The sequence below is a fragment of the Lepeophtheirus salmonis genome, chromosome 7 (genome assembly GCF_016086655.4).
Source record: "Lepeophtheirus salmonis chromosome 7, UVic_Lsal_1.4, whole genome shotgun sequence".
Taxonomy (NCBI): Eukaryota; Metazoa; Arthropoda; class Copepoda; order Siphonostomatoida; family Caligidae; genus Lepeophtheirus; species Lepeophtheirus salmonis.
In genome coordinates, this window is record NC_052137.2 from 34,723,846 (window position 1) to 34,751,597 (window position 27,752).

The 27,752-nt window shown below is 30.6% G+C and overlaps 1 protein-coding gene across 1 annotated transcript; it reads right to left on the reverse strand.

The window, feature by feature from the left end:
* Positions 1–27,395, reverse strand: LOC121121560 (calcium-activated chloride channel regulator 1). Its single transcript, XM_040716519.2, has 8 exons — positions 27,069–27,395; positions 5,218–5,364; positions 4,191–5,165; positions 3,247–3,492; positions 3,018–3,176; positions 2,795–2,951; positions 2,154–2,525; positions 1–2,080 (listed from the first exon to the last, which is right to left on the reverse strand). The coding sequence occupies exons 1-8, from the start codon at positions 27,240–27,242 to the stop codon at positions 555–557; spliced, it is 3,756 nt and encodes a 1,251-aa protein (XP_040572453.1). The 5' UTR covers positions 27,243–27,395; the 3' UTR covers positions 1–554.
* Positions 27,396–27,752: the final 357 nt, after the last annotated feature.

Here is a 27,752-nt window from a genome sequence, read left to right on the forward strand (position 1 = left end):
TATATAAATAGTTATTTATTTATGAGTGAGATCATTGAAGAGACAGCAATCAAATATGTATACATATATCGCATTTTTTTAAAGAATAAATGACATACATAGAAATATATATTTAGGTATATAATAATTAGAATACACATAATTAATAAATATGCATTTTGAGGGGTTGAATGTAACAAAAACCCCTAAATAGGATCGAAGAAGGAAATAAATAACTTTATCGTATTGCAAAGAATAAATGATCATTTGAAAGCTTTCAACATTTTAAATTTTTCAAATGTATCCATTAATACATACATTGTTAAATTAATCAATTAATTATTGCAGTGGAATGTTTGCAGTTTAATACATATAAGATATATAAAAAATATTAATACTAATTGTTATTTTTTGGCTTTCACTTAAATACACATAGTCATGTATTTAAACATATAGAAATCATGAGGAGATCATTAATGAAGTTTTAACAGGGGAGAAAGGGAATGAACATTCTTTAAAGTATTTTAAGTAAGACTAGAACATTGCATAACAAAAACAAAAATGAAGGTTACTTCTCAAACTTGAGTAATATTTCGAATCCTCTTATCCAGAGTTAGAGTATTATCAAAATTATCAAGATTACTACTATCGTTACAAACAACAAGACTGGATGTATTGGAGAATGAGAGAGCTGCCGATGTGGATGAAGGAATAAGTGGAGCTTCACCTATATTTATATAACTACTAACAGCACTGAGAGAAGGAGGATTAAGCTTCTTGAGAGCTTCTTGTTGCTCTTGATATTCAAAGCTCGTTTCCAAGTATATGTTATCACTTGGAGAGGGAGGACAAAGATTAATTTGATCTGGTGAAGGATTCTCCTTTCCTGAATTATTGTCTTGATCACTAAAGCTCACTTGACTTGATTGTGAAGACCTCTCTATTTGATCCTTGCTCGTACAAGAAGAAGAGGTTGAAGAGGCCCCGCCACCACTTCGAAGTTCTTCTTCAATGGCTTTGGGTTTTTTAAGAATTGACTTTTTTTCTTTAGTTATAGCTGGTGTGTTAAGAGCTGTCATGCCCCTTGTAATAGTGATCTCTTCAGAGTTTTTGGTGGGAGTGCTTGGCTGACTGAGGAGAAGAGTATTTGTGGTACTGGAAGAATTTGCTGTAGGCAATCCAAAAGTGTCTGAGAAAGATGTTGGAATCCTTTCACTCTTAGGTATAGGTTTAGCGTACATTGGAATGTTACTTTTTGGATCTCGACTTGGATTCTCGTAATTTGGCACATACGTATTCTGGTACTCTCTATACGAGGGTAGCGTATTGGAAGTAACATAAGGGTTATGTAATTCTGTCCAGCCATAAGTACCACCAATATATCCATACGTATTCTCTCGAGGAGCTAATTGATTTTCATATTTTCCATTAGAAAACTGAGTGGATGAAGAGGAATTTACAACCACTGCAGAGCTTTCGAGAAAACCCTTTGTCTCAGTATCTATGTTCCTTATTAAGTCATGTTCATCACATACCACTGAGTAGCCTGGAGAATGAGTCGACTCTTCACTCCTCCCTGTTGACACACCCATTGATCTCATTGTATCCCCGATAACAGAATTAACTGAGGAAAGCTCTCTATCTGAGTGAATTATCTTTTTCCGGCGATACGAAAAGACAATAATGAGAATTAGTATAATGCAAATAACAATGAAGCCCGCAATGCCAATAACTATATACAGCAATGCCTTATCTGGCTCTACAACCCCTCTAAATAAATGATGCCCCTGCGAAATAGTCTTTCCATCCAATATTGAGCTGTCTTTATCCATAATATGTTCATTGTGGCCTATAACAGCAAGAGGACTGGCAATAAAACCCTTTTTAATATTAGAAACTAATCCAACATTCCCAGATTCATCAACAGCAACTAAGGCATAGTACATTGTTGTATCTAATTCTTCAATCTTAATTTTGTGGTTTTCAATGTCACCAGCCTCTTTGGAAGCTGTGAAGCCATCGACAACACGAGTTCTATTCAGATTTATGTAAAGTTCTTCAGCCATTTTACAACTATGTAACCGATAGGATGTCACTTTCCCTATTAATATAAAAAAATTAAGTATTAAATATTTAATTACACCACACAGAAATCTTGTCAATGATATTCTTACCTGAATCATAATCATCACCAGGTGCCGTCCAGCTAAATTCTAGTTCTTGGGAATCTGCAATTGCCTCTACCTTCAAGTCTAGGATCCTTGAAGGGGGAATAACGTCCGCCCCATTATACAGAATATATGGAATTCGAAAGGAATTTCCTTTTATGATCCGAGAAAAGGTCCCCAATTTCATATTTAAAATATTATATTCCTCTTCTTTTCGGTTACAACAATAATATACTTTAGGATTGTTTTCTCGTTGAAAACTGAAGGCTCTACCCTCATTATCATCTACAAACACAGTTATTGTGTAGCGACCTTCTCCTCCAGAGAAATCCGTCAAATAGCGACTATATATTCCATCATTTATTTGAACATCAGGATCTAATTAAAATAAGTACAAAAATAGGTTCAACGATAACGATAGCAATAATTTATTCACTATTTCATTAAAAAAGTATAAAAAAGAAAGGATATTTAATCCCAATACATTATATAATTATTTGCATTTATTCCTTAATGAAATGATTTAAGTAGAAATAAGTATTCTAAAAGATTAAACTTATGTCCAATTAAAGCCTTATTATTTATTTAATTGGGTATAATTTTATTATGAAGGACATAAAGTGTACTAATAAAAACTACGTAATTACCTCCATTCCCATTGTCTAGCAACCTAATACGAATAGGTGACATTAAGTATCCTGACTGATTAATAGCTCTAATTTCAACAACTACAGAAGCATCCATAACTGGTACCTGATTTAACTTAACTTCGGCAAAGAGTTGCACAGGATTCTCTGGACTAACCTGAATTGAGCAATAATAAGGATTATTAATTATAATTATTAGTGAAAAAACAATTTTTAAGCGTACCCTAAAGGAATGTTCGTCTACATTTGTGAAGAATGTCACTTTAATATCCTCATCCTTGACCCTTGGTCGTGATGTAACTAATACAAAATGAGCATTTTCATTCGTATCGGAGGGAATTCGCTCTAAGCTATATGTCCAATTCATTCCAATATTTTGTTCCTAATAGATCAAAGTAAATATAAAATAAGTGATGTTGTGTGATTCCGCAAAAGAAGTTATTGTGTTATACCTCACGAAAGTGAACATTATGCAAAGAAAGAATGTTAAAGCTTTCTTGATCATCTGCAAGTGTTTTAGATATATCACCACGTCGATCCTGTATACTGATGGATTTAATGTGTCCATTCTTCGAATATGCAGGATGCATTGCGAATACGCTGAAACTTGTTGCATTGCCGATGAATTTGTCAATCACAAAGGAACCAGATTCAAATCTTACGCTCCCATCAAATGGCTTACAATCTTTTTCATGAATCTAAAAGGCAATAAATACAAAGAGTAGAGTTTTGGAGAAAATGAAGAGTATAATTAAATTATAAGATAAAATGAATGTATCTAGTTTTATTGAATGTGGAGCATGAGATTTGGGACTTTTTTTTAAGAATGTTGATTTTAAATTGAATTTGGAATCTTTCTTCCTTTTTAAAAAGTAATATTGAGAGAAATTTTTGGTTTTTTCAAAATACATGATTTAATCATTTTTATGAAAGAATAATTTTTAATTGTAGTTTAAAAAGGAAGATTGAATCTTGTCAGGTTTTTTTCAGAACGAGACCACGCAATGACCATAGTAAATTGAACGCCTTTTTGCAGAATACTGATATCTAAAATGAACTCATACATTCTTTTTTTTGCGATTCCAATCAGCCAATTTATCTACAACGTTATTTCGAATTTTTAAATAGTGAATATCCACTAAAAAGACGGCTGTTATCAAAAATTACGAAAGTTTCATAACTAACAAGGCCAACAAGTGAATTATGTTTGAGGTAATATAGTTATAGTTATTAAATTGTTCCTAAACGTTAAAAAAATCGTTTTAAAATATTCTAGTATGCGAAAAAAAAGAAGCTCCACGCTCATTTCACGTTTACTATCTAATTTTTCTACATTCATAGCTATTAATGCATTACAATGAATAAAAGGAGTTTAGCATAAAAACATTTAACTTACCAAATAGGGACCGTTATCCGTTGTACGTGTTTGTATTTCTCGAAATGATTCCACTAAATCTACATAGGTTTTGAAGGACGGTCTCTTTGAGCCACTTTCATCGGTAATAATAAATGATAGACCACCAGTTTTGTGAGCAAGAAGTTCCATATTGAGGGATATATCGGTAGGATGAGAGGTAGTGACCGAGATACTAAACATTTGAAGTCTATGCTTAACACCTAAGTGCAAAAGCTCTTTGAGTTCTAGATTAGAGAGTCCGGTAGACTTTCCCTGGCTCAAGATAATCAAAGAGGCTCCAACTGTAGTACCTGTTGTTTGGAGTGCTTCTATGGCCTTAATTACACCACAGCGAATGCAACTCCCCCTATTGGGACTGAGTGAGTATTCTCGAGGTATCAAACGAGAAATGTCATCTCGAGAATTTTTGAGGAATTCAACTGTATGAAGTATATGTGCACCATCATTAAAAAGAACAAGTCCTATTCTAACATAATCAGGAAAGTCTTTCTTGAGTAGTTTCTTCAGTGCTGTACGAATAAAGTTCCAATGATGCCCATCATTCATTGCTTTGGAGTTCTCTACAACAAGAACATATTTTGGCGAGGCATGTCGAGAAATACGAAAAACAGGACTGACAAATTCTTTCTTAGAGTTATGTCCTATCATATCAGAATGTCCCCGAATAACATTTCTCACAGAAATCCCCTGACAAAGAGCATGATGTGTTGAAGTGATGGAGTTATAATTATCTGAATCTATTGAAGAAAATACACCATAACGATATTTGAGCCACTGATCTCGGATCTCTTGAGCCATTCTTCTATGAGTCGAGGCAGAGCCTGTACGATTATGTTTGAGAAATGTATGAGGTATATAGATAAAGTCCCCTGGTTGGGAGCACCCAAGGCTCTGTTGTGTCCAAGGATCATTTTTTTTTATTGGGTGATCAACTCCAATGATAATATCAGGCCTCTGAAATTTAAAAAAATTAATAGATAAGAAATTAGAATACATCTTTACAAACCTTGGAGCTTATAGGATGAGCATCTGACAATGGAGTTTGGCAATGTGAGGCAGTCCACGACTCAGGAACGACTATATTAATTAAACCAAAAAATACTCTTTCGTCTAGTGATTGATGAAGTGAGCGAGATGCCTCCGTAAGAGAAAACTGCAAATAAAAGATTAAACAAATCATTAAGTACGACTTCTTCAAGAAATCCTAAGGCAAAAACGTTATATAAACATTTGAGTACTTTTTTTATTCGAAGTATAAATATGGAAGTACGCATGCAAGCATATTGCACATGTAAATTATCGAAAACCAATAAAACCCATTCCAAACCAAATAACATACATAATATGATTCTTTTTTTTTTAATGGAAATAAATCTTAAATCTGATTGTAATGCCTTTAATCGTCAATTACATTAACTTATCATTTCATCAATTATAATAAATAGGGTTGTATATCGTAAGTATTTTTTAGCGTGTCCTTTTGTTGTTGGCAACCTTAACAGTTAATTTTTAATTTTCCAAAGCTGTCATCGCTATTCATTAATATCGAGGCAGAACATCTAAAAACAAAGTAACCACGAGTGTGTATGCTCAGGAATGACACTGAGGACTATTTGGAGAGTTACAACTAGTGTTGTGTCAGTCCAGCTCAGTCCGGTCAGTTCACTTCTGCATATCAGTCTTAAAACTTATAAAGTTCGGTCTTGGACCTCACTCAACTTTATTTCTTCTTTTTTTAATCAGCTCTAATACTAAAAGTCCAAAGGACTGATAGCCAATAAGACAGATCCTAAGATTGGACCAAATAATTAAGGACCAACAAATCACTAGTTTTAACTAGGGATGTAAAATTTGTCAACATCATCGTGAGCATACATTAAAAATAAAAGTATATGCAGGTAATCTGGACGATATTAGTACTCATATTAATTATTTCTCCCTATTTTCCTGAGTGAGGCTCACAATAGTTTTTATAGTGATCTATTTCAGGAGGAATGTCATTAATAAAAATAGCCAACATATACTTTTCTTTTTGATTTAGACTTACGAAGATTTCAAGAATTTTTACATAAATCAACATATAATTAATGTTGTAAAAATATGACCTATCTGTATGTGAATAAAAAATGTACCAAAAATTAACGTAGTCACCCTGACAATTTGAATTTGTTTTAGAGGAAAGCAGCTTAACTGTTATAGTGTTTTATTAGATTATCTACAACCAGACATAAGAGGAATGAAATAAAGACAAATCTCACACCGCATCTAGCAAGGGCATATGCAGGCATTACTCGGATGTCAATCTTCAATTCTACTCTTAGTCAAACAATTACTAAACAATTCTACAGTGTTATTCTACATTTAGCAATTCATATCCTCCTCAAGAATAAAAGAATAATAATTACAGCTTTAAAAAATGAAATAAACCTATTCAAATGTCATATTTTTTCCCCTATAGTTATAAATTTAAGTCCCGGTTGGGTTCATAGTAATATTAAGGATCGAAAAGGGAGTAATTTCTGTCTATGTCTTGCTTAATACGGAGTGGAACTTGTATTGATCTACTTAATCTAACAACAACTAGCAGTCAATTAATGAAATGCCATGATAGTCAAGCTGCACTTCTCCCAAAATATTCTTCAAATTGTCATGGGGTCTATGATGATTGTCTCTGTTTTTACATGCCCAAAATGCTTAAGATTTACAACCCTAATCACAAACAAATAAAACTAATCCTAATAAGAGAAGTAAAAGGTTGTAAAAGACAAAATATGCTGACATATCAAGAAGATCATGCTGTGAAAATAAATAATGTGCATACAAAACAAGAAACTGCAGTTTCGATGTATGTCATGTACAAATAAACAAAACTAAAAGAAGACTTTTCAAGAAAGTGAGTAACATTGACAATGGCAAAATATATTAATGTTTTATGTACATATTGAATCTCTGCATCTAATATATATAATGATTGAGTTATAAGATAGGTGGCGTCACTATATTTGTTTTTGTCATTTTCCCTTATACCCAATGCAACTTTTTCTTCCATTTACAGAATTTACCTTCTTAAAGAGGTGAATTCGTGGAGGTTACATAGTTAGTCATAGTGTCATAGTCATACAAGTATACTCGAAGCCCCCTAGCGGACAAAATAAAATCTTTCTACGACCACTACTTTGTATGGAATCATCCTTTACAAGAGTTCCATAAAGAAAAATCTAATTTAATGTACAATACAATTAGGATGTAGCATAAAAATATTTGAAGCTGATGGTGTTAACATATCTGTTCAATTATACTACCCGTCGTGTCAAACTTCCTCATTTTTGACTTGTATAGCTGGGAAAAATATCATCTAGCTGATAGTTAGAAAGGTTAGCTCATCTTTGTAATAGTTTAGCCGATTTTGAGTAATCTCAGATTTGTAAATAAATAATTACAAGTTCGATTTTGGGCGTGTAAATTGATTAAATTCAAATTAAAAGTTACAATGCAATAACTTATAGTACACCCAGGGTTAGATCAACCTAATAGCTGGCTAATGAGTGTGTGTTTTATATATAGATTATACTGTAGCCCCTCCCCAAATTGAGAATTTTTTTTCATTATTATCATAAATAACTATCAGTTCGTAAAGTTATTAGTTTAATTTTAGTCTCTTCCAGAAAATTTAACTCTAAAACTTTTCAAAATATTTTTTGAGCTAGCCCCTCCCACCCAAATATCCTGCGGTCGACACTGCATTATCAACAAAAAAAAGATTTAGGGGTGATTTTTTTGTTGTTGTTGTTGACAGTCTCACGGATTTTCCAATATTGCAAAGCAATAAATAAAAATATATTTTTTTCTCGGAGTGGCTTAAATTTTCCAGCTGAAACTTGGAAAAATGATATAGCAAGGAAGTCTAAAAAATTAAAACCCTCAAGCTATAAACCATTCAATATATAGCTGATTTTCTAGCCGATTTTACTAAATTTTACTGTTTTGGTCAATTACACTTTTTTTTAAGGCAGTTGCAACTTCATATCATCACTATGTTTGTTATCTCTATGGCCTTTTCATCAAACTCTTAATAAACTTGACTTTACTCCGGAAGAAATCGAGGAACACGTCATCCTCATTAAAACAAATTATGATTTATCCAGAATAGAAAAGATTCGTACCTAGAGCATCTGGTCTATAGTCTAAGAAGCCAAGTCACTCATTATTTTATTTTAATATACTCTTAAGCAACATTGGATATTTTATGTATGCACAAATTCTCAACTACACACTACCCATCTGTTTCCTCTCCCTCAACGGCCAGGACACAATGAATACAACAAAGCATGTTGTAACATGGTTTTTATTTTTTCCAAGGTAAATTGCTTTAAAAATATATATTATAAAAGAATTCCTTCTTTTTCCATATTCTCCTCCCCCTCCTACTGGTCCTTCACTTTTGTTCTATTATTCAATTGACAGCAGCAACAAGTAGGACTCAAAAATGATGAGCAGCATTCATGAGAAGATTGTGAAAATAAAGAAGAATACAAACAATTCCTTCATCATATTTGGATAAGAAGATTAAACATGTTGCCCGTCAATAGAAAGGCAAGTTAGAATGATTTTTCTCAACGTTGAGCCTGGATTACATTTGTATTTTTGTACGAATTATCCTTCATTTCTCACGGGCTTACTTCGCTAAAACATAAATATGCAGTGTATCTTGTTGTTAGCTGTCGATGGTTCTGCTTCTTTCCTCCTAATTAATGTTCTGAACGTTGATTCGTAGCTCTTCTTAAGCAGATAACAATTACCAACAATGATTGAATCATAATTCCTTACTAACTTTAGATTTTGGGACTTTTTTTAGATTTTTTTTCAGATAAAAGGTTGTGTGATACAATAAAGGTATTGCCGTGTTTTATCAACAAGTTACACTTAGTAATCACTTGGCTTTATCTCAAATTGCGCTATGAGTTGCAAAAAGGCATCGTTACAATAAAATAATGAGAAATTAATATATTTTATTTGAAAGGGCAATGTCAGGACCAAATTTAGTCTCTTAAATCAAATAAAACTTATAAACTATAACTAAAATTATTGGGTATTTTAATTCATCCCAGAAATTTGTTTTATAAATTCTATAATGTACTCTAATATGTTTAATTGAAGTAATCGATCAAAGTGAGATTTTCTCGTTCTTTTGATTTTTGTTCAAGATTGTATTGATGCTGACGTACCACTTATATGTAGGTTAAGAAAACAAAGTGAGACCGCGCAAATATTATTCGTTCTTTTATTTATACAATTTACATAGAAGCAATAACACAAAAAAAATGTAATACATTCCTTTGTGAGGATGGATCCATTTTGACTGACAGTCTAGCCAGAGGGTTTTTTTATCTCTTAACAGTAGCTTTTATTCCCAATTCATAAAATAATAAATAAATATATATATATATATTACACATGTGTGGCCTCTGGTCAGCATGGAGTAGTATAATGGTTCTTTTCAGAAGAATGATGAAAAAAAGTAGGATACATGTTTTACCCTGTATTTTAAAATACCATGAAATTTTCTTTACATAAATTTTTTAGTAATACCTATCAACAACTCTTAAGGATCACTCTAAAATTATTGTGGCCTACATATTTTATGTTGGTTTATATGTATAGAGTAGTGTATAACCCAGGAAAATGAAGGCACAATATATATAAGACTAAAACTTTAAAATTAAATACATTTCTAAGGTCAATCATTGTATAGCATACTTTAAACGCACAAGCAAAATTATTTGATATTAATGTTAAGAGTATTGTCAATCATTTTCGTTGCATATAAATAAGTGGAGCACTTGTAAATAAATAGTTAGAAGAATATGATTACAAAAATACCTAGTGTACCCTTAAAGGGTTAATGAGAATAATTTATTGATAGTAATGAACGATACTTTGTCAGACAATTTGGAGAAAAATCATTTCTAGCTTGTTTTTGTGTTGATGAGATACAAATATACATGAAAAATGAGACGTTTATTCTTCTCAAAGATGGGATTCAGTGTTTTTCCGTAACTTTTTGTTACATAAATATTCTCTTCGTCAAATACATAGCAGCTCAATAATAATAAAAAAACATTTTCCCTACAAGACTAAGAATTTCACATATTAAAAAACCGAACATACAAAAAAAAACCGTTGGAGAACTAGCTCTTTAAAAACATGACATATTTAAAACTATTTCAGCACCCCTCACCCCCAAAAAGATCGTAACGTATGTACATACTTTTAAATGGAAATTGCATAGGAGGGGTCTTTAAAAACAATAACAAAAACACGACAGAACCGAACAGCACCACCTGCCCGAGTCAGTTGTAGAATTATAGATCTTACGACCTCATAACGCATATAAGTTATATACAATACATATACTTTTTTTTATTTCCTTTTAACGGATTTCCTGAAAGAGCAAAAAGGGGTTTAAAAAAAATTCCTTCTCAGCTCACATATCATAGTATCGTCAACCGTTGAGGGTAAAATCATTATATACCGTGTGGGAAATCGGATATCCCTCTGATGCAGGGCGTATAACTTAAGACATCGAATAATTAAAACAATGGAAGGATTTATCAGGTACACGTAATGGGTATCTGAAAACGAGGATATATTTCTACTTAATATCTACTAAATATCAAATAATAATAGATCATAAATGACAATACTAGTATTAGGGTTCGGTCTGAAAAACCAAGACCGGTCTGAGACCGTTAGGATTTTTAATGGTCCGAACTAATTCAGGCCTTTAAAGAAGTTGGTTCTGGAGTCGGGGCCAATCTCAAAGAAAAATTCAATCTGGACCAGTCTTGAAAAAAAAAAAGCTATCATTCGGTCTATATGGTGTTGTGTATATCCTTATTTATTCGGTCAGTCCAGTCTTAGGACCAGTCCTATCCGTCCTCGGGATCGGTCCTTAAGACTGTCGGTGCTATAACTTTTTATAAAAGAAAAAAAAGTTGAATGACATGACGTTAAATGTAATGCATAAATCATATTTTTTCAACTTATAAATGAGGATAAGCGAAAAATAGGTCCATATATTATTATAGATTTGAAAACAATTAAATTTCGGTCTACAGTCTAAGATCGTGTTTTGATCGATTTAGAATAAATAATTCATTTACGATCCAAACCGAAAAATAAATTATTTTTTTTGACTACTTGACTCACTCAAGATCTTACAAAACAACAAAATAAAATGGGTTAAATATGTTATTAAGAAAAACTATTAACAGCATTAGATTGGCTTATATATACAAGTTTGGACAATTAAATGCTGACACTTTATTCTCTTTTTGGCAAAGCAAGGATCAAGTAAAATATTTATGTATGGAGATTTCAAAGATGGGGTTAAAGAGAGCCTCACTCAAAGGGCGTCCCTTTTTCACTAAAAAATTAGATTGCCACTTACAAGGAATAAAAATACCTTTTGAGAAGAGGTGTAATACATATTTGTTGTTACAAGGCCACTCATATAATGGAATAACCCAACATTTGAGAAAAAAAGATGACTTCATTTGTTGTTTAAAATGCATTTAAAAATTGTTATGTCGTTACTTCTTAATGCTTGTCAAATTTTTTTCTATTAGATATTCTGAAAACTTTTTCGAATTTGCCCAATTATTACTGTTTAAATGTAATTATCGTAAAAACCAAATATAAAGTAATCCAAATGACATCATATATACATACAGCCCAATATTTCAGACACACTTGAGTAAATTATAGGTTTTGACTACAAACTTGTGGGATGAGTTAATATACCAAATAATTTTAGTTATAATTTAAAAACATTATTCGATTATCCAAAATATTCAAATATATTCAAATATCCAAATGACCTTTCAAATAAAATAAGTCAATCTCTCACAATTATTGTGAAGATCAATTTTAACTACTTAATGTGCAATTTGCAGACAATCAAAGAGTCGATATGAATAAATTGTTGATAAAATTGACAAATATTCGCATAAGGTACACATTATGTAATCCACACTCAATTTAGAGAAAAAGACATTCCAGCTTGTTTATGTGTTGACCGACCAGATATATGTAGATAGTGATTACTTATTAGCATTATCGTATCATTTTAAATGCATATAACAATATATTATGGATACATAAGATGTGCAAATTCCAAAATTACACACTTAGAATCAGACGTTTTGTTTTTCGTTTTTTCATAATGGCAACATTGTGCATTTCAGAAGGACTCATCAGCGGATATTTATATTAGTGATGACAGATTGTGGGTCTGGACGGGTCTATGAACAGCTAAACTGAGAAGCACATATATATTTTTCATCTACTCGTAACTTCGAGTAGGAAAATACATTGGATCTTCGTTTGTTTCAAAAAGCTAATCGTGTAAAACGGGATACTCCCGAAACGTTTAATAAATACACATAAGAAACAGTTCGGTAACAGTGAATTATTACTGCCAAATGAGAAGTTGGGGGGACTACAACCGACGAAATTAGGACACAAGAGAAAATTTTTGTTAAGAAAATGTGTTGTTAAAAAAAAATTTATCCAGGGATGTCCTTTCCAATAAAACGTTAAGAAAATCTTTTTTTTTTGACGCTAGTCACAAATATTATGGAAGATTTAAATGCCCCCTCCTCAAAAAAAGACAGCTAGCTCGTACACTTTCAGCCAATGATCCAATAATGCCGCTTTATGGATTTTCTTCACAATTTCTGGACTCGGTCAGCTCATTTAATCGACCCTTGCGATGCCCGTCTTGGGAGCTCGTATGGGTTCTTTTAGCTTGCCAAAATTTTACTATTCTTAACTAAGGAGCAATCGCACCTAAAGTAGAATTATTAAGTTCATACCTAATATTGGTTGGGCTTCTGACATTTCAAATAAAAGTATAGTATCACAAATTCAATGACAACATTCGCCATTGATGGCTGCCTAACAAATACCAAACAACTTAGGGCCTTCAAACTTGAAACATGCTTTATAGATTGTGTACTTTCGAAATGTAGCGATTTTTTTAAACCAACTATCACAATCTCTTAGTCAGGTCGGGTATTTTCTGAGTATACGCTCGTATAGTATGTATATTGATTTCAATTTCTTACATCAGATGAATTAATTGTAGAACTAAAATGCCTATTCATATCTAATGCAACTCCATCGAAACAATAAGTATTTAAAAAATAAAAAAAGATTGTAAAGAACTCGGAACCGTTATTTATGGATACGTAACATCACTAATCTATATATATATATAGATACAAAAATGGCCGTAATTTGCATTCCATAAAATAATGGGAACCTTTCCCTACAGAAAAGAGTATATTTGAAAGAAAAAAATATAGATATATAATGATTTACATTAACATAATATTCTCCCATCTGCTACAGAATTTGAAGAGTGATGAAAAATCTGTATAAAACTGTTGTTGTTTATTTTCATAGTCGTTTTCAATCTCATCTGACTGAGTGAATGGATAACACGTTAAAATGAGATAAAAAATCTATATAATCTAATATCATTTTCGTAAATATATGGAGCATCAACATAAAAACATTCTTGAACAAAAATCAAGAAAAAAAAAATCCAATTTATGTTTTTACTTTATATATACATACAGCCTAATATTTTTTATAAATATTAGAATGAATTAATTTATGCCAATGTAAAATTAGAAGAAAAATAATAATAGTAACGAACAGCACATATGCATTTAATAAATTTAAATGTTATTAATAAAATAATTTGACAAGAAGAAGCACAATAAACTAAAAACTGCTACATTTTTTTTCACACCATAAAACTCCACTAATAAATAACTTATTTATTGGAAACTCTTTAAATCCAATTAAATATAGGGAAAACTATTTAGCAACTTAATATTGATAAATATTAATAACTCGGATTACAAAACACTTTGTTTTTCGAATGGTTTATAGAAAGGTCTCTCACCCGAGGTGACACAGATGCGAGAACCGTACAGCTAATTTGGACAAGACATGTTCATAATTGCCATATAATATTAGTCCATTTATTTTACATAAATAGGTTGTAAATCATAAGATTTCATTCATGAGAACACACACTCCTGATGGTTACACTTAATACTTAGAGGTTATCTCCTCAAGAATGAAAGAATAATTAGAAAACACTCACGCTAAAAAATGCTTAGGATTAACAACAATATTCATAACTGATAGACTTGCGACTTAGAAAGAGACGGTGTACCGCCAAAAAACAACCAATATATTTGTGGTGCGACTCAAAATATCGTGTTTTTTTTTAACCATTTTATGCTCTTAAATAGGAAAAAACTGGTTAGAAAATTTAGACCTCTGATATAATCCAAGCCAGGGGAGCAGTTATACTTTTCAAACTGATGGAAGGGGCAGGAGGGAGTCTTTCAAAGAGTCTATATCAAAAATGATATAAATCAGGAGGGGAGGGCGACACTGCAACTCTATTGTTAAACAAACAAAGTAACTTGACTTAATCCACACTACTTGGCTACTTAGTTAATCAAAATAGTTTTTAAAATTTAAAAAAAAAACTGTGGTTATTCACATGTGGCTAATACGTTTTACAAACAGAGGGCAGAATTGTTTATCGCAACTTTTCCTCATCCGAAAAGAAACAGTAGAGAAAAGGCCCAAAATCAGTTGGTAGTAGCAAATCAATTCTTCGCCTCAATTATTGAATCATTCTTATTAAATTTAAATTTTGTTGAGAATAGTGAATAGCTTGTTAAAGACTTAATTTGAAATCCCTCATATCAACCTTATCGACCTCTAATGGGGGGAGAGAGGCAGAAACATCTAGAGCTGATAATAAAAAACATTGTATATTTTTGTATGAAGTGAGAAGAAACACTGATATATTTTTTCAATAAAATTGCGAAAGTAGCTATGTTCTTTGCGTCTTACAGTAACTTTTAGCAAGAAAGTGCATATTATGTAGGTATAATCATCGTTTAAAAAGTAATGATTTTACATAATATAATGACAGTTCTTACTTTTTAAGGTAAGTGCATCGAATTTCCTCATTTATAGGTATCAAATTGCTTCATTACTAGTTCATTTTTACATGACGTAAGTTTAATTTCGAATATACATAATTGATTTAGACTATGAAAATGGAACGTGTTTGAAGTAAGAGTGTGTACAATGTATATCCATGTTTGTGTTTCATTCCTTTCAATTTGATTGATGCGACAATGTCTCCCCCCTTTTTTTTCCTTCTCACTTATAATAAGTACTAGAATTGGGGTTTGCTCTGAAAATCCTAGATAGTTCTGAGACGGTTATATTTTTTAGTGGACACAATTAGTTCTGTCCTTAAACGAAACTCCGTCAGGATTAGGTTCATTTAAAATTCGGTGCAGACGGATTCTATAGATTAATTATTAATGACGTCACTTGTGTTTCAATATGGTGAACATTGACCTACAATAACGTCATCTGATACCTTACAAACACAAACATATACTTTGTACTTTGTAGTCAGTTGTTGATGTTTATGCTTCTTTTCTACTAATCAATATTCCGAACGTTGATTGGTTGAATTAGAATTAGCTCATGTAATACTGCTGTGAACTATTTTCAAAAATTATTGAATTGTAATTCTATAGTTGGGGAAAATTTGGCTAACTATCAATTGATTTTGGGATTTTCTTTTCTGTTTCTTTTTGCAGGAAAGGTAACAAATAAGAAGCGTTATGACTTTTAGTAAATCGAACTGATTCGGACCTATAACGAAGTTCAATCTGAACCGGTCTCAAAGAAACATTCGGTCTGAATCTGTTTCACAAAAAAAAAAAAAATGCCTGGAACGGTCTAATTTAAAATTATGTTGATAACAGAGTATATAAATTCATGTATGTTTCAAAATTGGGCAAAAAATGACGGTCATTCGAAGTTAAATGTGTTGCAGTAATCCGGATATGGGGGACAATTGATCCATAGATTGAGACCTAAAAAATAAGTACACGATTTAAAAACAATTAATTTTCGGTTTACAGTCCGACATTGCGGTCTAGACGGCGAAGTATCGGTCCCAATCAGTCTAGCAAAATAACTCAAGGCTGAACAAAAAAAAATAGAACTTGGACAGAGTCTCAAACCTAATATATGTATAATATACCTCATCGCACTTCTACCCACTACTTTTTCCTTTAATTTAAGAGTATCATCTATGATATGATGAGTTTGATATTTTCAGTTGATGGCAATTCCTTTTCTATGGTGGTTTAAAGAAGAAGAAAAAATGGAGTCACTTTATATAAAATTATATAATACTAAAAAAGATTCAAAAATCAGTAAGATTGCCAAAAGAGCAAAAAAAGGAACTTTTAAATCAAATTTTTCCCTCTTGTGAAATAACTCTTCTGTCATGTATGTATACGTATATTATAAGTTTCACAACGGCGTAAAAAACATTTATTATATTTAACTTTAAAAAAATAATTGTTCAGTTATGCAGAATTAGATAAACTCCAGTCCCTTGTAGTAAAACTTTAAGAAAAATTGCTTTATAAAAAAGTTCGCTTTTTGCCTTGCTATGCTTTCTTTCTTGATAATTTATTTAATATAAAAAGATCCATGGAGGAGAATACATTTAAAAAGGCTATATTTTGTTTTTGCCTTAACCCTTCAACGACAACATCATCTTTGAAAAAAAAAAGGTATAAAAATATGAGTTGTAATTAAAGTTTTAAAAAATTATGTACACTATATATATTCTAGTGAACCCTTGTTTAAATTTTGAGTCAAAGACGCTGAAACGGTTATTTTTAAATACATCACTAAAAATTTCATTCAGCAAATTTTGAACTAATATTTCAAATTCTTATTTATTCAATAAGGGGCATAAATCTGAGTATAGTTAATTAATGGTTCTCGGCCAGATGTGACTCTGACCATAGCCATTTAAATGCAATAACCTTACAAATGTAGAGGCAAGTTACCACATCAATCTTGTAGGTAGGAAATGCCATTTGTTCCTAAGTACTTAGCATAATACTATCTTCAAACCTCAACAATTCTCCCATTCAAACTGAAGAAGTTCTGTGATCCAAAATGTGTCTTGTTTGGGAGAGAGAAAATGCAAAGTTAGTAATTTTTGTGCTTTCAGAATTTAATTTATTATAGCATTTTCAATCCTCCGAACAAGACACATTTTGAAACACAAAACCTCTTTAAATTGTTGATGTGATAAATACTCGTTCAACACGTCAGAAAATCAAGAATGTAAATATTTGGTTAACAAATTTCACTAAAAGATACAAATTGTTCAAAAAATCATCTTAATATTTTTATATATTGAACATTTGATCGATGATGGTATCGTTTTTGATACTATTTTTGACTTTGCCGTAAAAGATTAACTAATCTTCAAACACTAGCCTTCCAAGAAAAATTATATTTTATTAAGCATGTGAACACTACATCTAGACAAAGTTTCAGAGCCATATTATTTTTAATTATAATATAACAATTTATGCTACCTCAGCGGAGAGTGAGACCATACATACTAATTAGCAGCAAGTTGATAATTTTATTGTAACTATACTAACTAAAATAATATCATTCTTTTACTAGCCAGCATGGTTTTGAAGCTTTAATGGGCTCATTTTTTATATCAACAATCCACAAAGGGACTTGTCGTTCTTGTGCGTATTTACTATTATTTGTTAGTTAAATTTCGAAATAATTTTACAGGAAAATTGAATCATTTGCATTGCCTAATAATACGTCGCTCTAGTGTCAAAGGGTTAAAATGATGGAAAAGAACATAAACACTAAATATCCCTGATTGAAAGCATTATTGAATCATCATAGTGGCAGAGCTCACAAGCATAATTGATCTTAATTATCTGTCAGCTATACATCAGCTTCCTCTTATGAATATGCGTTTTCTATTAACACTTTTGAATAAAGAAATGATGGGAAAAAGTAATAATAATAATAAAATAGAAAATTTTATTTATTTATTTAATGGATCAAGATGATGAATGCCTTATAAAAAATATTTTTAAGACGAAAGAAATGATGCTAATATGATTATACAAATATGTATAAGCATATTATACTAATACGTAGCAAGAACAGCGGTGTGCGTGTGTGTATGTATAAAGAAAGGGCTTCACTCAAGGATGAGGTGAAGTGGGATCTTCAAAAATGAATATTTTTCAAGGTACTTTTCTTTACTTCTTCAATAGGCAAAATTAAAGCTTTAAATCAAAGTGGCGAAACAAAGACCACGTGATCAACACGTGTACAAAAAAGTGTATGTGGTGTAGTTGTTCTTGTTTTCACCAGGGGGCGTCGATTATTCCTTAATATTACTTTTCAAAAGGTAAATTCCGCAAATGGGAAGACAAAGTTCCATATGACATAAGGAACAATGACAAAAAATGATATAGTGACGTCATCTGATATATCATACAAAGTGACATCCTGTGTGTTGAAAAATGTGGTGGCTACTCAAGCTAACAGCGACGTTTCGCTACTTTGTTCCAGAACTTTTAATATGAAAAATATTTTCATGTTGTTCCTTCATGGCTCGCAAAATTTCAAATCTTTAGTAGTAGGACTGTTGCCACTAGGGGAGGGGGGACCTTAGTTAGGTATGTAATAATTATCGAAATCCTCGTGAGCATACATTAAAAAAAAAGTACATGCTCGTAACCTACAAGGTATTAGTTCTTTTTTTTATTATTTCTTTTATTTTGAAAATACAAAAGTATTTGCTAGCAAGGAGCACTATAGAAGACATATCTGTAAGCAGATATGTCATTTATCAAAGTTGCCAACATACACTTTCTTTTTTTATTTACACTCACGAGGATTTTGACAATTTCCACATCCCTAACTAGACAAGATTAAGAAGAAATGTGGCCAGCCAACACAAAAGTAGAGTGGGGATCATTACAATACTAGTCTTGACGAATATTAGTCAATTTCTATCAACAAATCATTCTTGTTAGCCCTTTGGATGTTACTAATTGCACTTAAACTTTCTACAAAAAAAATGATAATTTGACATATTTGAATTGGGCCATATCAGGGTAAATAAAAGGCTCTCAAAACAAATATAGCCTATAAACTATAGCTAACATTATTAGGTATCTTAACTCATACAAAAATTGAATTTTGAATAGTAAACCTATATCAGACTCAAATATGTCAATGAACAATTGGCTTTTATTGTCAAATGAAGTAAAAAAAAAATAAAAAATGGGATTTTCTCCCTATCTTGACTTTAATTCTAGAGATTCTTTATGTTGACACATCACATACTCAAATTAAGAGATTCGATGTTAAATTAATTTGAAAACTAATTCTTTTGTCTCTTGCATAGCTGTCTATAAAACGTAGTGTCAAGAAATGAAGATTATATTCATACAAAGGACCGTACTACTAAATCTATACTGTAAATCTCATTGTTAAAAACTATGACGCAGAATTGTGATAATTAATAAATATTTATCTTCTTTTGGCACGTTCTATATACAAATTATTATGTGGGTAAATATATATCTTATTATTGAGGATAGTTATTTTAAATATTTCAAGAGATTTCTTTCTTTTTCTGTTTGATTAATATTATTAAAATTAGATTGTGTTCCTATTATTGGCAAGAAGCGTGGCGTTATCCCCCACTAACTTAAAAATAGACTCATATTTATTATAACCTTTAATTAGAGATCTCAAATCTTTGTGGTGAAACGAAGACCCCGTGATCATTATTTGTACGAAGTAGGGTTCTTAGAGACACTTTTTTCTAATCCACTATTATGCTACCTCGCTAGCACTAACATACAAAATGTTATTTGTTGTAATCTAAAAACAAACTTTACCATAAAAAGCAGAACACTCTAATGTACATATTGCATTTGGACTTTAAGGGTGTATAACTTTTTTATCTTTTCAAGCCAGTGATTATTTATATCTAGTGATGTATAAAGCATATCCTGCGGGTAAATAAAAATACAAGAAAACGAAAATGAACGTGGTAATCCTGATAATTTGAAGAATGGTTGGGAGAAGTGCAGCTTAGCTGTCATGACGTTTTATTAGATCAACTCCTAGCAGCCGTGAGAGGAAGGAAATAAACACAAATCCCACTCCGTAAATAGAAAGTACATATAGGCTGGAATTACTCTGATACCAGATCCCCAATCTTACTCAGAGTTAGGCAAGGACTTATACATAAAACTCACAAGGAGCAAACCCGCATAGTTACTTTCCGTCTATCATGAGCATGGGCACTCGTTATTGCTTTATACTTTGATTATCCTTCTCAAGAATTAAATAATAATAAACTTCTTTTTAAAAAAAACTGTTCAGATTGGCATCTAGAAAAAGCCGCTCCCACTTTCTATGTTTTATACACCTCATTGACACAAAGATATAGTGTATTTTGTTCTCAGCTATCAATATTTCTGCTTCTTTACCCCTGATTACCCCTGTTCTGATCGTTGATTGGTTGAATTAGAATTATCCCTTGTTAAGCTCTGAACACTTCTCAACAATTAATGTATTATCATTACCTGTTTGGAAATAATTGGAGAAATACCAATGATTTTGGGCCCTTTTTATGTTTCATACCACGTATGAATAGTTGCGTGGTATAATAAAAGTAACTACGTGAATTAATATTATTTTATAAAATTGTGGCAGCCCATTTGGGCGACATTTCCAATAATAAACATAAAAGATGAATGGCATCATTGTTAGACGTTATTAATCATTATATAGATCGGTAATTAAAATGAAATGGGAGAAGTGTCGTAGGAGAAAATGAGGCTCATGTCAGAGTTCGTATCACCTCCCTATGTTTCTGTAAAGGGAATTTTTATTGTAAAACACTTTTACCGATGGGTTTCGTTGCAGTAAGATCTTGAAAATAGGATACACACTTCTCCTATCAAACTCGTATAGAATTTTATGAACACTATCATTAATTCATTTATTTTCCATCACATTAATTGCATTATTATAGCCAAGAGCTACCATGAAAAACAGTGTATCATCATGGAACATTATTGTTACTCTATATTCATACATATACTTAAAGCAAAAATAAAATTTCTTTTCCTTATTTATTCAATTTTCTTTTTGCCACATTTAACACTCATAATACTTTTTTCAGCTATAAAATATATATATTTTGTTGTTTTTTTGCATATTTTACTCTTGATATCCCCCCTCCCTACATCCTTTCAGCCGCCGTTCACAATGGAAAGAGTCGTAATAGAGTATATGTGATATCCTGATGAATGATCAATTCTTCAAAAGAGTGTAGATGAAGTTTGGTTTGTCAACATAAAAACGATCTTGAACAAAAATCAAAGAAAAGAGCAAATCTCAATTGATTTTTTTATTTTATATAAACATACATATAGCCCAAAATTTCATTGAGATATTTGAGTCAATTATAGACTTTGTACTCCAATGTGTGGAAAAAGTTAAGATCACCAAGAATTTAAACTGTCGTTTAGAACCTTCATTTAGCTCCGATATGGAACATTTCGCATAACATCTATCATTTTATCATGTGACGTTCAATTTTGATACTCAATTGTATGGAAAAATTGAAGATATCAAAGAATTTTAGCCATAGTTTAAAACCATTATTTAATTTCAATTTTATTTTCATTTTTGGTCCTATATGGTCTCTTTCTAATAAAATGGATCAATTAATCATTCTTATTAATGTAAAGATCAATTTAGCCTAATTCAAGTGTAATTTGCGACACGCCCAAAGAGTTAATACGAATAATTTGTTGATGGAAGTTGACGATAATTGGTTTAAGAGGAATACAAATGTAATCAATTTTTAAGAGAAAAATTATTCCAGTTTGGTTTTGTGTTAATGACCACAAATGTTATTTACATAAATAATAATTCAATAAAAATTATTTCATGTACTGGTGTATTTTAAATTCATGGAAAGGTTACATTCAGGCCGTTGCTAGGATTTTTTTATTTTAATTTCCACACTCTTATATAAAATGACTTTTTTTCTTTTTGATATTTTGGCCTTTCTTAATTCAGTTTTTAATAATATGTATCGATAAAGGTAGGTGTTTTTTGTTTTCCTGGAAAATAATGTTTATTTTTTGCATATTTAATATATTATGACTATATGTAATTGAATGACAGGGTTACTTTTAGAAAGTAACATTTTATTATATTCTTAAATTTTCAATTATACCATTTTTTTAAAACTCAAACATGAAATAACATTTTTTTTTTTATGAAATGACATTTAGTTTTTCCCCAGATAAATAATACAAATTTTAAAAAGTGGCCTTTATGGGCATCTTGTTGTGCGGCCCCTGATACTACACTTATAATAGTATTTTCACATCAATATATCCTATTATATGTTGGTACATTTTTTGTGAGTTATTAATGTTACATTCGTAGATTTGATTAATTTAAATTATATTCTGTGAAGTTGTGAACATATCCCCACTACTAAATAAGGAATAATTCAACAGTTGGAGATGGTTAAGTAATTATGGTCTAACTACCACTTAATTTCTAGTTTTATTGTACATAGCTTTTGAAGTTATAAATTTCACAACTTTGTGAGAAAATATAATTTTCACCTAAAAAAATAGATATTATAAATAATTATATGTTTTCTCTTAAAATGATTATTTCTTATTAAAAAAATAACATAAAATATCACTGTACCGCGTATTTTACTAAAAATATAATATTATATATGCAAAATATCCACTTTTTCAAATTGAAAAACGCTTTTAACAAAAAGTTTAGATCTAATGTTATACATAAAGGACAAAATAAGTACGAACTATATATGCTGGAGTGATATGCCATACTTTATAAAATATAAATATCTTAGGGGAAAAGCATAAAAAAACTTTTAAAAGATTTTTTATTCATCTAAAATCGTTATTTCTTATAAAATACTAGAATTTTCACTTAAAGGGACTATTTTTAGGAAAAATTCTATTTTGATAATAAAATTATGGAATTTCAAACTTCAAAGGTTATGAGCAACCTCTAAACATTGATCAATATTTGTCAAACGTAATAGTTTTTCATTTTTTAACAAATTAATATTTTGAATTGTTACTTAAAATTTCGAAAAAAATATTTGGGGCGCGTAAACTTAAAAACAATCTTGAACAAACATCAAAAAATCAAGAAAAAGTGAAATTTACAACTTCCAAGGGTGAGTGTTCTCTCTAAGAATTGCGTTAAACTTAGTAAATGTTAAATTTACAACTTAAAAGGTTGTGTGCAACGTCTAAACATGTGCTGAAACTTCATATTTATTCTTTTTTTTTAACCAAAAAAGAACATTTTTAGACCATGTTCCCACCAATATATCAAAAAGAAAAAAAAACATTTTAAGAACCAGTCTAATGAACATGATTCAATTGATTCAGTTTATAGACCAAAGAAATAAAAAGGTTAATGTATGACTATAGGTATCCATATAAAGGATGATTAAATGTGTATTGATAAATTTTGGCAGGTATTCCGTAGAGTTAAAAAGGTTCGGAGAGAGAAAAAGTTCCCAGTTTTTTTTACATTTCTATGACTACATAGTACATGGCAAAAGAAAAAGTAGAAAGATGTAAGAAATAAATAACGATAAATCACTTTTTTTTTTTTAAAGAGTCAAGACAAGATAAAGTAAAATTATATACTTCAAATATCAGGACATAAAAAAAAAAATTGAAAATCATTGATGATGATCTTCTTGATGATATCTTTAAGCCTATGGTACATTACATTAACAGGAAATTCAACGTCTGTCAAGATGAATGCTAATAAAGACAGCATGATAAATAAGTGTAAAGACTAATGTGGCACTGAAACATAAAAACAAGCTAGTATGATTTTTCTCAAAATTTAGTATGGATTATATTTGTATTCTTATACGGATTATCATCAATTTATATCAACAAATTATTCTTACTTGCCGTTTGGGTGCTCTGCAAATTGCACTTCAAGTGGTCAAAATTAATTGTCACAATAAGAAATGAGAAATTGATTGATTTTACTAGAAAAGGAGCATATCAAGGACATTATCTTAAAGCAAATAAAGGTCTTTAACTATAGCTAAAATTATTGGGCATCTTAATTTATCAGACAAAATTAGAATAGTTAGTCAATAACTGACTCAAATATGTATATAAAATATAGAGCTGAATGTTTTTAAAGGATGTAATATAATAAATTCGGATTCACTTTCTTGATTACGGATCAAGATTGTTTTTAATATTGCCATCGAACCACAAATTTATACATATTATTTAACTATCAATTTACTCATTATCAAACTTTAAGCAAGGTCCAAATTTAATCCGTTACAAATGAAAAAAAATAATATTTCAAATAAAAAAATTATCTTCATTTGACTATTATTGCTATTCAAATTGAGACATGAATTATAACTTATTAATAAACGTCCAAAACTATAAAATAAAAGGATGTTTGATTTTACAAAAATATATTAATTATAGGCTAATGAGACATTCATTTCAACTGAAATCTCTAAATAATGTTATAAATATAATTGATTATTCAACATATCATAACTATGATATTCCTGTCTCACATAATCAAGATAATAAAATATTTCAAGAAGGAAAATATATTCATATTTGCAATAATCAATATGAAAATGATATCTTATATCGATCATACTAAATACTGAATTAAGTTAATGCTTCTAAAAATAAAAGGATGATTATTGGTCAAAATTATATTTGTTCCTCATTAGCGAGCAGTTAATTGTATATCAATATGATCAACAATCCATTAGGAAGGTACAAAACAATGATAATCTCATGATAATTTGTTATAAAGCAATTCTAGCATATAAGAAATTAAAATTAAAACAAAATATAACCGGAAGACACAACAAAAAAAATTATTTGACCGGATATAATATCCTATCCATCAGCCTTGCCTTTTTAATAACACCATAATTATTAAGAGACAGCTATGCGTATTATCACCTTGTGTAATTTTTATGTCAGGTTCTAAGAAAAAGAAATATACACATAATAATTATCTACTATACCTCACATTGTTTGGAGTAAACATTGCTTTTCCTAAACATCTGCTCATAGGATAGAAAATTATATCAATAAATTTGACGGCTGACAACGTACGGCCCTACTTTATATTCATTAAATATATAGTGGGCGACACGAAATCTCACCTCCCTTTAGAAACAACAGATATCCTTGTTATCTTTCAAATGAAGGCGCTCAAATTATTTATTTAAGCATTTTATATCGTGGGGTCAGAGAAAATTGCAAATAAAGTTTTGATTGCACATAATGTATAGATCTGCAAGGTTAGTTTCAAGTAAACTGAGACTTCTCAAATCAACCTTTATAGACAATATTTCAGTCTAAATAACTATGGGATAGGTTTTTTTCTTGCTACAAAATATGTATAAGAATACAGAAGAAAATTATCGTGCTTAAGTTCCAATCTAAATGATATTTATACATCTAATAATACCTCTTAAATCTCAGGGAATAAGTAAAGGTGCTAGAAAAAATGTATTTGATCTAATCAAATGATTTAGAAAGACGAAAATCTCCCTTCACAAATTAGTCTCATTGTTTTAGATAATACTTTACGAGTCAAGAAAAATGAAGTCCAGCATAAAGTTTAGAAGTAAATTGTTTCAAGTCAAATCAATTTTCTGTTAAGCATAACTATGTAATAAGATGATTACAACAAATCAATTCGATGCATTTGCACATAGATTTTATTTCCCGTATCTTCAAAAAAAAGTTTTATTGGTTAATGTTTCATTTTCTGCAATGAAAACCCTGATTTTGTTTTTTTGTACCTTAAGACATCCCTCGATATTTAATGTCTCGTAAGTTGATACAAATAAGAATTGTATCAAAATCTTTGATGAAAGTTGCTCACGTAATAAAACAATAACATTAACCATCCACTTGATGCCCTTTTTCTTACATTTTGTCAGGAACCTTTTTTATCGTTTAACAAAACATCCGGTAGATATGTGGTACCTCAAAATAAAAACAATCTTAAACAATAAAAAAATGGAGAAACATACCAATTCATTGTTTTACTTCATATATGCATACAACCCAATATTTCTTGAACAAATTTGAGTTAATTATAGGCTTTGTACTCAAATTTGTGTTATGAGTTAAAATAAACAATAATTTCAGCTAATGTTTAGAGGCATTATTTGATTTCGGAGGCGTATATCGGTCCCAATATCTCATACCTTTATTGTGACAATCAATTTTGGCTACATCAAGTGCAATTTGCGGCGCAAAGAAAGGATTCATAAGAATAATTTGTATATAGAATTTGACGATTATTCATTGAGGAATACAAATGAAATTAAAAAAAAATCATTCAAACTAGTTTTAGTGTTGAGAGGGCACATTTGTTTTATTCATAGATATTACTAAAACAGATACTATCTGACCAAGAGTCCTATTTGTTGGAACATCAAAAGAGTGTCACTAAACCCAAGAGAAATACAGACTTACTCAGCTCAGCCAGATTGTAACCCTGATTCAAAGGATGAATGATTTACTCATAACAATGAGGAGTAATCCCAGTCCATTCATTCACTGCAGTTTCCTTCAATTCCAGCTCCTCCCTCTTTCCCGTTCCTGTCTTCATTTAATTCACCCATTCACCCCTTTACCCACACCAATCAAATCTCAGAAATTCTTTGGCGCCAAATTCAAAAATTAATTTTTTTCATGAAGGTTTTAATAAAGTTTTTTTAAACTTCACAACACGAAAAACATAATGATATAAATAAAAATCACTTACCTTAATTTTATCTAGAATTTGTGGACACTTTTCTGGAGGAAGTTCGGAAGAGACAATGACGGATATATTTTCATAACCTCCCGTAAGAGGATTTAGCTTGATACGTGTTTGTGTAAGGGTTCCATCCGCAAGGAAAGGGAATAGATATAACAGACAAATAACTCTATGATTCATTATGTGTTGAGATTCAATATCAATAAATATTCATAACATGTTCAAAAGGATCTAACAAACGTGTCACAACAACAGATCCTTCTTAGATGCACGACTGAAATCGACTGATTATTATCGTCTTCAATCCTCTCGATGCTTGTATTGTTCTTTACTGGTTTCCGGCCGGTATTGTTATTAAAAAGAAAAATTAAGCGTGCGCTCATCGAAACCCATCTAACGTTTTTTCTTTTCTTCTTTCTACTTTCAACCGTCGTTTTTTCTGTTGCATACTCTCTAGTCTTCAAGTAATTCTCTATGTTGTGATACTTGTAGTATTTTCTACTAAAGGAAAACTCTTTATAAGAAGCTTTTCGCCCCATTATCGCTCAATTTTATTTCCCTACGCTTTGCGTCTCTTTAAATAAATGGGTTTTAAAGGCTAACGGACAAACAAGTTATGTTTGCATAACTTACCTCTTGTTTTTTTATAATAAAAAAGATTGTTTAAAAAAAAAAGGGAAATTATTTTAC